The following is a 17,247-nucleotide window of genomic DNA, read 5'->3' on the forward strand; positions in this document are numbered from 1 at the left end:
TCCCAGACTATCGTGGATTCTCTTACATGGGGTGACTTATAGGTCGGCTTGTTGAACTGCTTCTACTTGATCCCAACACGTAGCACGATACAATGTTTAGTTTCTGATGTAACCTTAAGATAAGTAATGTTGTATTAAACCTGAAGAAAACGAGATGTTTACTGTGATTGTTGATCTCTTCGATGCCTTAAACCATTTTAAAACAACTTCTCCTTGAATTGGAATAGTCAATATTTGCTTAACAAACCACTCCCCCCTTAAAGGCGCTAAACATTTTCGATTCTAGGACGTTTTTCACATATTTTAAGGCAAGTTTCTTATTCTGTCACAAATTATCACGCTAGGTAAATCGGTTTTCAAGCAAGAAAACCCAACTTTCGAGCAGAAGTTTGATGAAAACCATTTGACCTTGTTTCGCTACACAACGCCATAAGAAGCATAAAGGCACCAAAAACTCATTCCATTATATTTTCAAAGAGTACCATGGTAGTGACCCACAACCGTCTCACGGGTCTCTTGGCAGCCAAATGACTCAGTAAAACAAAAACGTGTTCAAACCAATTTTCCCCAGTCAGGGATGTACTTTTGAAACAGCAAAGGAAACTTTTATCCATATTTATCAAAACCAGAATTTCATCGTTAATCCAAGCAATCTTGCCACTTTCAATTGACGCAGCACCGATCTAGAAAGTGGATCGTCTCATATCGGATTGGTTTCTGTGCAACTCTTCGTCGTAGTGTGAACGGTTTAAGGGTATTCGAACCGTGGCGAAAATAAAAGAGTAGGAGGGAGGACTGGAACCCAGAAAGACAAAAGTAAATATAAGCGGAAGTGAGGATTGGAATTTAGTCGCCAAACCCTCTCTGCCAACTACTCCAGACTCGTACCCAGTCGCTATTTATTTATCCCCACGCGCATCAACCTAACCCCAATCTTCTCTCACCGCAAAAACACATAAATAGTGAATGGGTACGAGTCTTCAACTGCTCTGTCTGAACGACTTGTTCCTGTTCTTTTTGTTCGTACTATAACGGATAAACGGATAGCTTTTCACGTGGACATGAAAAGCTATTCGGCATAATGTAGACATTCATAGATTTTCCTCTCTAGGCATGGGCAAAGTCAAGTTTAAGCACACACTTGGTCAATCGTAAAGCATGCACTCATGCAACTTTTAATCATATTTCCAAATATGGTCATGTTTACGAGTTACTACATATATTGAAAACCTTTTGAATGAGATTTTGTGATATCCGGAATAATCAAAGGTTGCGGTGTTACCAGCCGAGCCGAAGGTTAAGGCTGATAACGCTTACTGAGACCTTGATTATTTCGGGTATTACAAAAAGCTAGTCTAATCGTACATTGTTTTGAAGAAAATAACAACACACCTTTGCACGGAACATAATTTGACATTGCTCTTGGAAATCATACATTGAGCGCGGAAACTGCAGACCAATCAGCTATCTGCTAGCAGATAATTAACTAATCTGTAGGTTGCGCTGATTTTCAAAATTAGCTGTACTCTCTTAGCCAATGAGACGACATGTAATGAGTGCAATGTATAATAATTTTATTTTTATGTATATAAATTTATTTCAAAAAGGATATCTTGCAAACGTACTTGCAAGGAAAACAAAATATTCATGCCAAGAGTTATTAAATTAAAGATGGTTGAGAATATAAGCATGGATGGGAAAGACAAACTTGAAAAATTTAGCAAAAAATTTCAAAAGCAAGAAAACATGACTTAGCTAGTCCTTGATCAAACCCCTCGCCATTATGGGTGTGGGCTGGGGCGTAGCCAGGATTTTTCAAAGGGGGGGGTCACAGAGGCTTCTCACCAGATTGTCATGTCGACCTCCACGCCGTGCGTCGCTTCTCTCCCTCGTGTATCAGCGGGCTCAGTCGTCTTATCGCGGCACGACGGCCCATACTTACTAAACACAAGAGCCGTTGACGAAAATACTTTACATAAAAGCAAATTTTAAAAAAGTGGGCTTTTCAACAATGGCTATTACGGCAAAGATATTGTCATGGCGTTTTCGCCACTTGAATATTGTAGGTTGTTTGCTTAAAAGAAGGCCTACAAGGGGGGGTCACGGGCACCCCAGGACCCCCCTAGCTACGCCCCTGGTGGGGAAGGACCCTAGTCAAAAGAAGGAGCCGCAAGGCAGCGCGTACGGTAACCATGACATTCCGGTGAGTGGGTCGTATCATATGATATCATGAGTGATAGATTACTCCTTAATTTTGGCGCGAAATTTCAGCGTTAGTTTACGTCTCAGTGCCAAAATGGCATAGAAAATTATGAAAGAAGATGTCAGGGGAGGGCATTTAAAGACGCTTTAGAAAACCTGAACACACGAAAGAGCACATCAAGAACTATTCTAACAAGTATTTTGTCGCAAAACTTGTGAACTTAAGCCAAGTTTTGTGCTCTAAACCTTTCAGTGCGTGGAGTTGTCGATAAGATAAATAAGATATGCCGCATAAAATCACTCTTCGTAAGCTAACTTATTCTAAGAATTAGTCAATAGGGCTGTGGATACTTTTGACCACATCTAGTGAGGACGTCACATTTACACCCGGAAGGACAAGTAAGGATGCCACGCTGCACCATTCTCTACAAGAATAAATAATTAAAAATTATTGGAGGAGGGAGAGAAAAGTTAATATGTGTTTCGTCAGTTACGAGCAAATCAATTATTGGTCTATGCCAAGGGCGATTCGATCAAGCTTGTTTTTGATCCTGATGCCAAAAACCAAGTTAAGGCATGCGCAGTCAACTTTTTCCTCCTTGATTCATCCGCTTTTCCCAGCCCTCTGGCGGTTGAAGTGTGAGCAGAAAGTTCGCTCAATTGTTTTTAACTTGGCTCTGTGACCTTACCAGTAGTAGACAATACGTTTGACCGATCAGGTCAGGACAATTATAAGTTACTCGATAAATCTAACATAACGGCTCACCTTGTGTTGAGTATCTATCACCATCGCGAACTCTTTGCTATCGGGAGTGAGTTTTGACTGATAATTCCAAAACGAACCAGCTCCAACAATGGCACTGGGCCAAATCTGAAAGTTTATTGTCTCATTACTATATATCGGAGTGTCCCAGTATAATCCTTCAATGAGGTCATCCCGACCTATCTTTTTCCAGCAATCCCGTAATCCCGATGGTTATCCCGCGTCCAGAGCATATTTTCAATCCCGAAATCTCACCCCCTTTTCGCTTCAAAATCCCGAGTCCCGGTCTTCAAATAAAAGAAATCCCGCATCCCGAAAAAACCTATTAAAGACCCTCTGTATCAGGGCCTGATTCTAAGGGACGAGCTCGCCAGGTTTGCCGCGCTGGCTCTCTTAATAGCAAGCTCGATTAACTGCATTCCGGAATAATAATACATGGAATTAACTCTTCAAATCTCTCGTTTTAGTTTTCATTAGGTGGTAAAATCCAGAAGTCTGGTGGACACTTAATTGCGTGCACATTGCAAACAGCATTGTGCACCGTTTTCTCTTCATTTTATAGACAACTGACTGACAAAATTTGTTGAGATAGTTTGTTCCAAAGGCCCTTTATAGCATTTTACTGCCTGGAACTAATAAGTGGGGGGAGGTGGGGGCTTTTATCCGTGGGGGGAGGGGGTGGGGGCTAATAACCGTATGTATTATTCTTTGTTTGCAAATGGGCCTGTAACTGGGGGAACTTCTAAGTGGGGGGAGGGGGCCTAATAACTGGATGTAACTATTTTTTGTTTGTTTACAAGTAAAATGGGTCTGTAACTGGGGGAACTTATAAGTGGGGGGAGGGGGCTTATATCCGTAGGGGGGGTGGGCTAATTTTCTGGATGTATTTTTTTGTTATTTACAGGTAAATGGGCCTGTAACTAGGGGAAATTATAAGTGGGGGGGAGGGGGTCTTATAACCGCGGATGTATTGATTTGTTTACAGGTACATGGGCCTGTAACTCAGTGGGGAGGGGGAGCACTCATAAGAAAAAATTTACTTTATTTACGACCAGAGACACTTACAATTCCACTCACTGACTCAGTAAACTGTGAATCGCTCTCGGGTCCAAACATCCACCATGCATCAGGTTTTCCTCGCTTGTACAGAAAGCACTGATCTACAAAGCAGTAATCATCAGTCCACATGGCCATCTCACCACCCAGAACAAATGTCATCTCGTCTGGATTTAACTTCAAAATAATGCAAACAGACACAACAAAAGATATTTTAAGGTTTATTTCGCGCTATTTGCTATCCTTTAAGCTAAAACGTGTCTTTGTACTAATTGAATTCCAAAGTTTAATGGTCTCGTTTTGTAATTTACTATTCACTGACTATTTTTCCTTTCGTCTATTACTACTGTCTAATAAAACATGGGATTAACTCTTCAAATCTCTTGTTTTAGTTTTCATTAGATGGTAAAATCCAGAATTGTGGTAGATACTTAATTCTGTGCACATTGCAAACAGCAACATGCACCGTTTTCTGTTCATTTTAACGACAATGGCTGACAAAATTAGTTGAGATATTTTGTTTCAAAGGGTCTTTCCATGGCGTTTTACTGCCTGGGAGGATAGAAATGGATTGAAACTTGAAAAAGTTGGGCCAACTTTAATACGATTCCTGCAAAAGTCACTTGTCAGTTATTTCCATTCAGATCTTTTGTACCACTTATACTATCAAAAGATTTCAAGGGTCAATGGACTATTTTGAAGCTTCACTCATGTTTGTCTTCCTATTTCATTAAGGGGTTTAAGCAAAGGCGTTTTTGAGCGACTCAATATCAATCGGAAGTGAGCCTTTTGTCTTTTAATTAGCCTGCGTAGCAAGCGTTTCCAATCGAGTTATTGCATGAAAGTTAGAGCAGGAGCAAAAAAAAAAGTTGGAAGGGGGAGGGGAGGGGAGAAGTTTCCTTCTCTCCCCTCCCCCTCCCCCATCATTCCTTTGTTTTTTTGCTCTCGTCCCAACTTTCTTGACAAACTCGTGCGGAAACGCTTGCTATGCAGCCTATCTTTTAATATGCCTTGAAGCTGCTAAATTTGTATTGCTAAGTGTCTTTACTCTTATAGAGACCATTTGTCTGAAAATTTGCAAACTCATTTCTAGGGTCTTCTCCTTTTCAAAACCAAGAAGCCCCTGGGGAAGAGATCGAACTAAAATAAAGACTTTAATTATAAATGGTAGTTACCCCGCCTGCAATGTCAGTCCATAGTGCACTGAAATCCACAAGGCTACTTAGGTAAAAGTTGCCGCTCAGAGAGTTGATCCTGTCAAATTGAAAAACAAGATGGAAATGAATAATAATATAGACAAACCTCTCCTACGCAAACCGATCAAATAAGGATCGGTAAAATGCCAAATATGTTTTGTTTTTGCTTTCTAATTTTAAAACGTTTTGTTAAGGGAAAACAACTTATTAATTTAGAAGTTCAACTTTACAAGTCTTACTCAATCAAAAATATTGTTAATTTGTCAAACTTGATATCATTTATTATACAGTCAGCTTTCTTTCTTGCTTACACTTGAAATCCGTCGTCTATAAGGGTTTTTACTACTGAGCCTTTCCACGCCTGGAGCACTGTTCCTTTTATTGCCTATGATGAAATCATAATAAATAAATAAGATTAAGTCATAAATAAATAAATAAATAAGATTTAATAACACCGAGTAATCTGCATGGAAATTTTCACAAAACAGCTCTTCATCCAAGCAAAAAAGATGCATGTTATATAATACACAATGCTTACAGCGGAAGTTGATATCAAAGCCTCTTGCCAGGCATATGGAATTTTTCCTTTCTGTACTAGAAACTTCATTAGTTCTTGCTCTAGGCTTTTGGTATCTGTGTAGAAAATAACCACCCAAGTTTTTGCATTTACAGAGATTTGCTTTTACCTGAAGTAATGCTTGACAACACACTATGTCAAACTTAAAGTCATAATGATGAAATCATATTAAGTCATAATGAAAGCTTGCATCCAGTATTCACTCAATTAACTGCCGCATTTTGGACAAAGAGGTAATTAATTAATAAATGCTGTCCCCAAGTGAGGGCCATAGTCAGTCACTCTTTATGATACACCATAACACTGATTTCAACAATTGAAATCAAAAGATACTAACTCTGTAGTTTAATACGAAAAACAAAAATGTCATAGTTAAAAAATCCTCTTGTCGCATTTGACCAACTTTCAAATAAATGCCTCCTCATAAAACTGTCCTTAGCTACTAATGAAAAACCACACTATCTTCAATTATTTCAAAATGAGAAGTTATAATTTAATTATATATTCATTAGTAACAAACGTCAACCTAAAATCACTTGTTGTAACTGTTTTTTTTTTCTATCTTAGGTAATTTTCTTTTGTTTCAACTTCATTAGCATACATTACCATATCAAAAACAAAAGAAAAAGAAAAATTGTCTGATATAAAAAGCTAAGCACATGCAAACATATACATGTAAAGTAAAAAGAGTGATGATGTTTCAAAGTTTTCATCATGCCACAATCAACTTTCTGTAATTAAATTAACCTACTTTGTATGCTGCACAAAGTGGATGTTGTAACTTCATCTAAGCCCAGGTGAAAGAACTGGTCTGGAAACAATGTCATCATTTCTTCAAGGATATTTTTCATTGTGGTAAGAGTTACTCCCTTGTCGAAGCAAGTACACCATAAGACTCATTAATAAAAGTAATGGTAATAACAATAATCATAATAATAATAATAATGATAATAATAATAATAATAATAATTATTATTATTATTATTAATTTTAGAAATAATCATAACTATAACAAAATTGTCAAATCTGATTGGCTATCAACTGTCCTGATTTCAGCCTTAATTGGACAGTTTAATAGGACAGTACGCGTCATGCCTAACTAATTGGACAGTACGCGCCATCACGCGCGCGCTTAAATGGCTTTTTTTTTTCACTGCTAGCAAAACAAAATTTCGAATTTCTGTGTTTTGATTTAAAAATAGCCTATTATATCACAAATTTTGTTAAAGTTATGATTAATTGGTAACAGAACTTCGTGTCGTCCAATTCGGTCCGTAATCATACTCGTGATTAAACAAATTGCTACGCGGTCGTCCGATTTTGTTAATCACTCGTATGATTACAGACCGAATTGGACTCCGCTCAGTCCTGTTACCATTACTAATAATACTAATTGGATATCATATACATGTCTAAGTAAACAAACACTGCTAACATGTGTTAACTAAAGGAGTCAAACTGCGGAAAAACCTTCTCACAATGATAAATTATATTTTTTAAACTATCAAGCCTTATGAAAAGAGGCTTTTAGTGTTATATCTGCTACATAATTAATTGATTAATTGGTGTTTTGTAATAATTTAATAGAGGACACTTCAACTTGAGGACTTTTGCCAAGTCTTGAGGGGAAACCAGATCACCCAATAACACTAATCAGTGAGGCCCTGCCAGGGTAAATTCCGACAAGCAATGTGGCCCAAAAAGTAGCGACAGTGCGTAAAATGAAATCAAGACAAGAGACAACCTCCCTCGGCGAAAATGCGACAGTGACGGCAAAGCCGACAATAAGCGACAAGCATTTATAAATACCGACACGAGACGTTTTAAAATTCAGATGGGCAACATAACTGACCCCCCCTCTCCCGGCAGGGCCTCCATATGAACAAAAAACAATGGATTTATTTACTTTCTTGAAAACTTTGCTATTAAATAGCACATCAGCTTTGTAGTAGAATATTAGACAGCTATGAGAAGACTTAAAAAAATTAAAGCAATAAGAAGGCTCCAACAGTCTCCACTTTTTCTACTTGCTTTGGTAGTTCACTCAGCGCTTTAATCAGCCTTGTCAACTGCCTGTCAGGAGAAATCTCGAGGTTTACCTTCCTTGGTTAAAAAATTTTCTTATGTAGCCAAACAATAATCAGCAATAGTCATCAGTAGTCATGGATATTTTGAATGGAAACTCTGAGAGTTGATTGCAGTTAATCCTTTAAGTCTCAATAGTGACCAACAGCAATTTTCTCCTAACAATATCCATACATTGTCATGAGATGAGGTTATGAGAATTAATAAAATGATCACCTAAGAGAAAATACTTTGATCTTTTATCAAATTCTCTTAACTAATTCTTAAAGGAAATGTATAGGGATCAGTTTGGAGAATTTGAATGTGGATATTGGGGCTTAAAGGGTTAATCTTACCTGTGGGTCATTATAGAGTTCAAGAAATCCTGAATCATTGCAGAATCTCAATCCTTTTGTTTTGTTGATCAGACCAATCATTCCAGCAACATGGGAACTGCATAATAACAAGTATAACATAACAATGAAATAAACCAACTGACAAACAAGTAAGTGTGTTTTGTTTGCTTCCAGAGGGCGGAAAATACGAACAACCTTACAAGACTTGTAAAACATAGCAATAATATTACACATGGACCACAGAAATGCTGACACTTGTAGTCCATGTACATAAAAACTTGATGCCTAAGAGCCTTTCTACCCTCCATTACTGAAATAAATGTTTCTTTGTTGAAGTAGGGCAATATTATCAACTGATTAGGTAGTTGAATGTTCTATGTGCAATGTGCAAGGGAATCTAGTGTTTCGCGCAGCCTCTCGCCCCTCCCCCCTCCCCCCTCCCCCACACCCACCCCTCCACAACCATAAAATGCCTCAATAGACTTTTGTCAAGTGGCGGCCATTTTGCCTGAGCAGGACATTTGTTTGTCCTCGTAGAGAGAACGAGACTAGCCATGCATAAACAAAGTTTTTTAAGGTCTATGCTACCCTTCTTGATTTTTAATTGCAAACTTACGCTGATTCAACCTCTGGAATAACTCTTATTCCTCTGTCACCAGCATAAGATACTAAATCTTTGATTTGCTCCTGGGTATAAAACTGAGTCGTGTGTTCTTGTAGTTCTGGGTAACTGAAAAGATTAAGTGAAAAGACGAAACACATAAAATGTATTTCAAATGTAAAACATAACATTCCTACAATCCAAAGAATGAATTACTAACGCAAGGCACAGTTTCAGGTAGCCTTTCATGCAGGCTTATTTAGGGAGCTTGTATTTCATCCCTCCCCATAAATGCCTACTCAACCAGTGGTACCAGGGGGTACTGGAATACACACTATATAAACTATTTGACAAGTGCTGCTGTGAAGGGAATGGTTTTCAAACAGTTTAGTCTGGAATAGGGTAATTTTTTATTAGAGATCAGGGATTTCTTGCCATTTTGGTTGGTTGCTTATGAAAGCTTTGACTGTACTTTGAATACTCACAGTTTGCTCTGTACACTGAATCTACACCAGTCCAATATATGCAAGTGAAGCACATTTAACTTCACAAAGCTCATGCCGTCCAAAATGTTCTTCACAAGCTCAAAGGGAAAATACCTACGCCTGCAAAAAAAAAATATACAATCAATAGCAACAAAAACCTTTTAACCACCACTGAATTATAAATTATTGAGAGATGAATGCATGATGCTTACCCAGTGTCTAACATAAGGCCTCTGTGCACATATTGCGGTTGGTCATCAATGTTGACTGTACTGTTTATCAAATTTCCATCTACAATCAATTGAGAAAAAGTTTCCATTCCATACCTGCAAGAGGAGTCAAATTCATACTTTTAATATCTGCTAAAATGAAGTGCACTTAGATTGGCTAGGATCCATCTTCGAGACCCTATTCTACTCCAGACCTCAACTAGGGGTGGCGGATGGTACCACGAAAAACGTGGGTCTCGGAAAATTTTGGCAGGATCCCGAAATCTCAGAAGCGTTTTTGATAAGTCTTGAAGTCCTGTTTTTGCATGGTTTGTTTTTAATTTTTTTGAGTCTCGAAACTTTTTACCAAAGAGTCTTGGGCTCGGATTTCTAACTAGGAGCTCTGCGTCTCAGCGAGTCTCAGATTTTACCATTCGCCACCCCTTTAGGCATTCTCTTTTTCCCTCTCTTCTCACAAAAATGAAATGCTTGATCAGGCCAGTGCAGGTTCAACTCACCATGGATCCTGGCTACAGTATATCTACTGACAGGCCGTATTAAAATGAACTTGGAATTACTATATATCTTCCTTCAAATCTCAGTTTTTTCTTTACAAGGGAGTTATCATATCAGAGTCTATTGCCTAGTGTCTTGTCAAATTTCAAACCAAGGAGGGATGGGTATGGGTTAGTTTGTTATGGGATAAACAACAGGAGACCTACTGCCAAGTAGTCAGGAAGAGCCCACTGAGATTACACATGTAGGTTTAAAATCTCAAGTCTGCTGTTGATCGGGCCAATATTGAACAATATAGAGCTATTTAAAAACTTGAAAATTAATAAGAGATGTATAGATTGCAGGACACACACTCTGGACATCTATATATTTTCTTAGTAAATTTTGGAGTTTTTGAATGGCTGTATTTTTTTTGATCTCGTTCGATATATATAGGCCCAAGAAACATTAAGCTTGAGAATGTTGCTAACCTCAATGTGCTCTTTCTGACTATGTGGGTCTCATGTTGTTTATCCCAAAATTGTTGTTTATCCCATAATAAAGGGATTCGTACCCAGCCCCTCTCGGTTGGAATTGATACCTGAGGAGAACGGCATGTCAAAAATGTTTTTGGGTGGGGTGGGAAAAGGTGAGGCGAGGGGAGCTGGTATGACTATATTAGTTAAGTATATTTTGGGTCACTTACAGTGCACCATAAGGGGTTTTCGCTTCAATACTAGCCTTTCCATTTCTTACTTTTAAAATGTACCAGTAGGAAGTATCAACTTGCAAACTTTCGTTGTCACTGCGAACACTCAGAACAAGTTCACTCAAGGTTTGGTTAGCTCTGAGATGGTGATCCACGTTTTCCCCAACAATTTGCTGCAGAATTATTTCCAAGTAGCGAGTGATTCCACGTTTGAGGACGCCCGATGTTGATGAGGTTTTGAAGGTAAAAACTGGCGAAATCGGAAGAGGCGGTCCGGAGAGATAGATGGAGGTCGGTAAAGGCCAAACTGATGCATTTGAATTCACAAAGAGAGAAACGCTAAACAATGACAAAATCACAACGGAGTTTAAAACACTCATGTTTGGAAGCCCTTTTGAAACTACACAGGCAAAAGTCCAAACTACCACGATAAAAGCTAACGATGCAGGTTGAGGCAGACAGCAGGCAAGCAGCCGACCGGAAATTGAACAATCGGCATGCCCAATGCTCGCTCGGTTCTATTCGGCTTTCATTCGGCACGTACGAGGCTTGTCCGTACCCGCTTAGTGCCTGGATACCAAGTTAAAAGCGTGGTTACAATGCAGTTAAAAGGTGACTCAACCTTTGCTAGAGAAGCGTTTATAGTTGTATTTTCTGCACAAATATGACACTTCAGTGGACATTCGCAGCTGGTTTTCTTTACGCTGAGATAGGCGTTCTCCTTTTATTCTGTTTGCCTTTTATTTCTCCTAAACGGTAAGATTTTGCTTTCACGATTTTCTCACACGGCATCACAGCTGCATCAGCTGTATTCTTTTTGCACTGAAATGGCTTTGTTTTTATCTTATACCTTTTAGATGGAACCAGATTTTCAACTCCAGGATTGTATCAACGTTATTTGAATATGGAAATTTCTATTTCAACGTGGTTGTGATAGTAATGGCCCTGTTACTTGCTGGTAAATTTTGTTTATACATTCAATAGTAAAATGCGAGTTTGGAATGAGCTTTGGTCTAGCCAATCCTAGTTGGAGATTGTCAAATAGAGATTTATTAATACTTTTATAAATTGATTCTGATTGTCGAGAATCCCTTGTTCGTAATGTAATTTTTCAAGTCTTTCTCAAGTTTTTTGATTCTACAATAGGTCGCTGATCTCCATGGTAAGCTTAATGAGCTAGCATGTTTTTGTTTTTCTGCTTTTCAAGTAAACTGTTTATAACCTCTTGATGAATGCAAGATATCCATATTGAGTACGCATCGATCTAAGCTAGTGAAAACTTAATAAAAAGGGAAAATAATCGCGAATACAGGGTGGTGTTATGAATTTTTTGTAGAACTTTGTTTCCGGGAAAGTAAGGAAAGTGTCTTTCACTTTCTACTTTGGAAATTAAGGGCGAGTCATCGTGTTCTATATTTGGCAAGGATGTACTTTGTTAAGAATGTTTAAGGTGATAACATTGTTCTTTGAGGTGATGCAACATAACAGGTGAGAGTAAATGTACTAAATTTTCAAATGCATATTACGGTATTTTCATGCTTTGGAATGGAATTGAATTGTTTCCCATTATTCTGGCCTTAATAAGTTTAAAGTGCCATCCCAGTGGAGGATCAAAACAATTCACAATTATGCAAACATTTTTTTGGTATTTTACTCTTTGAAATTTTATATGGCCATTACAAAAAACATTCTAGAAATGCTTGGGAATATTTATTTACTAAAATAATACTTGCGAGCTGGGCAAATATCTAAACAAGTAATTACTAATTACTATTAATTACTTACTTGTTAAGACTTAACTTAAATAATTATTATTTAAGGTGGTTGAACACAGTTTTGGCAGTTTGTGAGCGTATGTCATTTGCCAAATCATGACAAGAGAAAGGTTGCAGCTCACAAGCTGAAACTTGGCAATTGAAAAATATACTGATGAAAGATTTTGATTGACAGGTAAAATGTGATGTTTTTGTAGTTTCCATGGCAACATGAATGACTGAATACAACCTTAAAATTTCACTTTTGCTCACTTTACATAAAATTCAATCATTAGATTTTCCTAAACTTGCTCACAGCTTACTATTAATCATTACAATTTGAAACTTATTTGGCCAAATTTTAACAGAGGGGTTTTTAGATAATCAGTAATACAATAATTGTACTGTAATTGTTAAATGTGTCACAAAATTGGTCTGTTTAACTTCCATTTTAAATTACTCATTATATAAAATAATTAAAAGTAAAAATTCTGTTAAATGTCACAAAATTTTAATGAGTAGATTTTGAGAAATCGTCTTCTGTGTACTATTTTTTGTTTTTTTTATTTCATTTCATTTATTTCAAAGTACAACAGTTACAACAATTACAGTAATTATCACATAGCATACATGCACACACAGACTACACTCTGAAGCACACATGCAATTATACAATTACTACACATGATCAGCCTATTTAAAGCTATGTCATTATTTTACAAGTGTTTTTTTAAAAAAAGAGGAAACTAAATAAAGTAGATTACAAAGTCCACTTGTTCATGTCCGTCTGTGTACCAGTGTTTTTTATGCCGCCATGTTTGTTTGTCTAATTTAAAACACGCACTGTCATGCAAGTTACCGCTGACTGCCAGTGAAACTGTGTTCAGCCACCTTAAGTTAAGTCTTTACAAAGCCAGCACCTTCTCCTCAGTTTCTTAAAAACCCTACAGTTGTAAGAGTTAGTCTGGCCCAGGGTTTGAACCAGATTATTATTTAAATGAATTTAAATTTAATATTGATAATTAGTTTTTATTTTGAATTATTTAATGTCTACCTTTGCAGATTCTATTCGAGAGACAAGGAAATATAGCAAAATTGAAACAACACCCACTGACCTACAAAATAATCCCCAAGCTGAAATGTTGGCTCATATGAAACTCTTCCGTGCTCAGCGCAATCTCTACATTTCTGGATTTTCTCTTTTCCTTCTCATGTAAGTTTGCTAGTGGTCTAAATGAATCTCCCTTCCTGCGACTTCATACATGTAAATGTACAATAACTTGAAAATAAATGGAGTGTCAAAAGTTACTTTGTAATGTGGTGAAACCTGCTTTACCCATATAAAGGACAAACCATTTGCAATGCACTGCACAGACATGAGGGTAAAATAAAATTTTAATTTGTTTTTCTTCAAACATAGCCAAAAAAGTTCAGTATTGTAGTCAACAGTTTCGATATCTGTCAGCCATCTTAAAAAAGAACCAGGGGTGTCGTTTAATTATTATGCACATAATGCAAAGTCACTCTCTCCAAACTGTCAACTACAATACTGAACAGGGTTTTCATTACCCCTTTAAACCATAAGATCAAAATTTGAATTCTCACTTGTTGCTCCTATTCATTTCCTACAGAAGTAATGAGGAGAAGTTGATAAAATATCATGCAAATTCATCTTTTGTGATCATATCAGTAATTCTCATGACCACTCTGTTTTACAAAGCATTGATATTACAAGGAGAAATTTGATGCTGCTCACTATTACTGAATTTTGTTTAAACTTTGATGGTTTTTTCTTTGCAGAGTGTTGCGCCGTGTCGTGAGGCTTCTTTCTCATTGCTCAGTTCTTGAAGCTTCTAATGAGGCCAGTCTGAGGCAGGCTCAGAGTGCTTCTGACCAGTGCAAGCGGCTTATGGATGAGAATGAAGAACTAAAAAAGGTAATTTGTAAAGTAAAATCTCAGGGGGAAAAAATGACATTATAAGGATAGCACAAGTATTGGTGACCCAGCAGTGTTCACCTTGGCCCACAAATATTGTATTTAATGGTCATTTTACCTGATGGTACTGCTATTTTACAAGGTCATATGCGCCACCTGACAGTCTAGCTGCTTGCAGTACTAGAGCAAAGCAACAACATTCATTTCTCAGTTATTTTAAGACCCTTAGTTTTGTTCCAGCCTGGGAATTTAAGCTGCGACCTCCCACTTGTGCTATACTTACTGAGCTAATCCTGCTTCAGTTAAAGTAACAGAGTAGCCGAAATCAATTTTCTCCTCATGGTAACAACACATGATCAAGAGAAAACACTTAATGAATTACCAGTAATAAAATGATCATCAAAGGCAATCATCCTTAGCCACACTTGTAAATAGCCAACTGGTTTGTTTGAGGCCAGTAGTTGGGGTTCTTATTAACGATGTTCATTTTAAAATAATGTTTGTTTCTGTTGTTGACGCTCAAATAAAGTGCCTCTTTTATGTCTGAGCAGTCCTTGGAAGGCGCCAGAGGGGAATCTGGAGAAGGTGGTATAGGCGAAGATGAAGTGGACAAACTCAACCAAGAGTTGAAGGACATGAGAGATTCTCTTGCAGAAAAATCCAAAAAGCTGACAGAGAGGACTGAAGGTGCAGCTAAGTATGATGGTTTTAGCTTCTGGGTCAAATTCAAATGTGGAACACATACTGTGTTGCTCGAAATTTTTGCAGGTTCTAATTCTTGCAATTTTCCCAGCGATCCGCTGTAAGTTACGGCAAATAAAAATTGCCACAAACATTTTTCCCACAAAAAATTGACTCCAGAACAAATATTCTCTAACTTGAATTCACTACACAAAAATACAGGACTAAGAAATCATGTCTGTCAATTACAAGTTGCCTCTTTCATTCAGTAACAAAACAGTATACTGTGAATTACTGGTTTTATATAGGGTATTGTTTGAAAATATGTATTTCTATGGCACGTATTGAACAAAAACGAAAATATTATTAATGCTTCAATGCTGGGTACTGGGTAACTTTCTAAAAATTGCAAAAATAATTTCCGTCAAGATAAACCAATCTATCCTAATGGCAAAAATTAGTTCCCGTAAAACACAAAAAATCGCAAATCCGCAAAAATGAACTGCAGCAACAATTTTGTGCCACACGGTACATGTAAACTTTTTCATAATATGAAAATAGATGTAATCTGTCACTGTAAGAACTGTACATTTATTTTAACCAAAGATGAGACCGTTGATACCATAAAAACTTGTCAGTCTTAACTTTTTCTGTTAGCATCAGTTTATTGATCAAGATTATCTACTGAACAAGGTCTTCCCCATGACATGTACATAATAAATCAACGACCTGTTACTTGCATTCAGTGGTTTGCTGTTCTAGCACTTTTCTTTTCAGTGTCTCAATTTCCAAGTTTGAATGCAATTATGTATAGCTATACATGTGTATGAGTGTGACCAAGAGATGGACAACGGTAGTGAAAATGATATATGGTCTGTTTTTGCATGTTAGGTAGTAAACCCAAGAACAATGAGTCAGAAAGCAACACTTCTGATCATCTACTGAAGTGTGATCTCTATTTAGGTTTTTAAAAGAATATTTGCTATTCCACCTTTAAATACAGAGCTTGAGAAGACAAAGAAAGATTTGGCAGCATTAAAAGAGCAAGCTGCTGGACTAACAAGAGAGTATGACAGGCTTTTGGATGAGCATTCTAAAGCACAGGTAGGCAATGTATAGTAGAGAGGGGAGACACAATAACATGCTGTCGGTAGGGGAAGGTCTGCTCAGTCTGCCTTGAAGCTGAAGACTGCTAGTGAGTTTGACAGCTTTTGGATGAGTACCCTAAATAAAGCACAGGTGGGTAAGGAGGGAGGGAGGGAGGAAGGGAGGGAAGGGGTATGATAACACACGTACAGGAGGGGAGGAGAGGGTCGGTTTGCCATGATGGAGCTAGCTGCTGGACTACATGTAACAAGAGAGTATAACAGGCTTTTGGATGGACACTCTAAAGTAAAAGTGGGTAGGGAGGGAGGGGACATTTGTTATAATACACTAATAGGATGAAAGGGGAAAGTAGTACACAAAATGTTTTGTGGGGGGCCTGCTATAAAGGCCACATTTAATTTGAGGGCACAATTGGCATTCAGTAAAAACAGCTAAATTCTCTCCTCGTCAAAGTTTGTTGTGATGACTTGACCATCACTTTTTATTGAGTTGTGAGCTCTATTTGTTAATTTTTTTCTTTCTTTCTTTTTTTTTTTTTCAAAGGCACAGTTGGAAAAAGATGAGACCCAAACTAAAGAAGACAAGAAAGACAACTGAGATGGTTGGGTGTATGGCCAGAGATTGGCCAGGGATCACTAAACCAACAAACTGCCGATTCTAATATAGTTTACAAGATCTAGTCTTGTAACACACTGGGGAATTTTTATGTTTGAAGATCAGTGAGCAATAATCCATGTGTTATCCACCTGTGTAAATTAAAAACAGAGTTCAAAAGGATTTAAACTTCTAAATAAATAGCTACTACACAAATACAAAGAAAACAGTTAAGTAAATGTATTGAGAAAATATGATTTGTAACCATGATCACCGACAATAAAAACCAAGTTTTGTTTTGAGGTCATAATTATACTCTTATAAACTTAGGCATTTATGGGTTATATTCCCATGTGAACAATTTAAGGAATCATGTCAATGGACGTTTTTGTAAAAAAAAAAACATGTTCTCGAAATTGGATAAGTTTGTAAAGGAATAAAGTGTAATTCATTGGCAGCTGT

At 37.4% G+C, this 17,247-nt stretch overlaps 2 protein-coding genes across 2 annotated transcripts; one reads left to right on the plus strand and one right to left on the minus strand.

The window, feature by feature from the left end:
* Positions 1–1,283: 1,283 nt before the first annotated feature.
* Positions 1,284–11,209, minus strand: LOC140922665 (uncharacterized). The gene is made up of 12 exons (XM_073372657.1): positions 10,711–11,209; positions 9,513–9,626; positions 9,301–9,420; positions 8,831–8,944; positions 8,215–8,311; positions 6,546–6,663; positions 5,756–5,850; positions 5,529–5,602; positions 5,197–5,275; positions 4,031–4,198; positions 2,969–3,073; positions 1,284–2,627 (listed from the first exon to the last, which is right to left on the minus strand). Exons 1-12 carry the CDS (start codon positions 11,091–11,093, stop codon positions 2,535–2,537), a joined length of 1,560 nt encoding a protein of 519 aa, XP_073228758.1. The 5' UTR covers positions 11,094–11,209; the 3' UTR covers positions 1,284–2,534.
* A 120-nt stretch (positions 11,210–11,329) lies between these two features.
* On the plus strand, positions 11,330–17,095 carry LOC140922670 (B-cell receptor-associated protein 31-like). The gene is made up of 7 exons (XM_073372661.1): positions 11,330–11,469; positions 11,571–11,671; positions 13,530–13,680; positions 14,268–14,403; positions 14,955–15,090; positions 16,088–16,188; positions 16,735–17,095. Exons 1-7 carry the CDS (start codon positions 11,378–11,380, stop codon positions 16,786–16,788), a joined length of 771 nt encoding a protein of 256 aa, XP_073228762.1. The 5' UTR covers positions 11,330–11,377; the 3' UTR covers positions 16,789–17,095.
* The last annotated feature ends 152 nt before the right edge of the window (positions 17,096–17,247 follow it).

Source organism: Porites lutea, chromosome 13, assembly GCF_958299795.1.
Source record: "Porites lutea chromosome 13, jaPorLute2.1, whole genome shotgun sequence".
Classification (NCBI taxonomy): domain Eukaryota; kingdom Metazoa; phylum Cnidaria; class Anthozoa; order Scleractinia; family Poritidae; genus Porites; species Porites lutea.

Bases quoted from the DNA above. Each gene is read 5' to 3' on its own strand.
- LOC140922665 (XM_073372657.1), bottom strand. From the start codon at position 11,093: ATGAGTGTTTTAAACTCCGTTGTGATTTTGTCATTGTTTAGCGTTTCT. The intron at 5,851-6,545 runs GTAGGTTAATTT...TTTTCTACACAG, and splicing joins CACTTTGTGCAGCATACAAA to ATACCAAAAGCCTAGAGCAA. The intron at 2,628-2,968 runs GTGAGCCGTTAT...TTATTCTTGTAG, and splicing joins TGATAGATACTCAACACAAG to AGAATGGTGCAGCGTGGCAT.
- LOC140922670 (XM_073372661.1), top strand. From the start codon at position 11,378: ATGACACTTCAGTGGACATTCGCAGCTGGTTTTCTTTACGCTGAGATA. The intron at 11,672-13,529 runs GTAAATTTTGTT...CTACCTTTGCAG, and splicing joins AATGGCCCTGTTACTTGCTG to ATTCTATTCGAGAGACAAGG. The intron at 16,189-16,734 runs GTAGGCAATGTA...TTTTTTTCAAAG, and splicing joins ATGAGCATTCTAAAGCACAG to GCACAGTTGGAAAAAGATGA.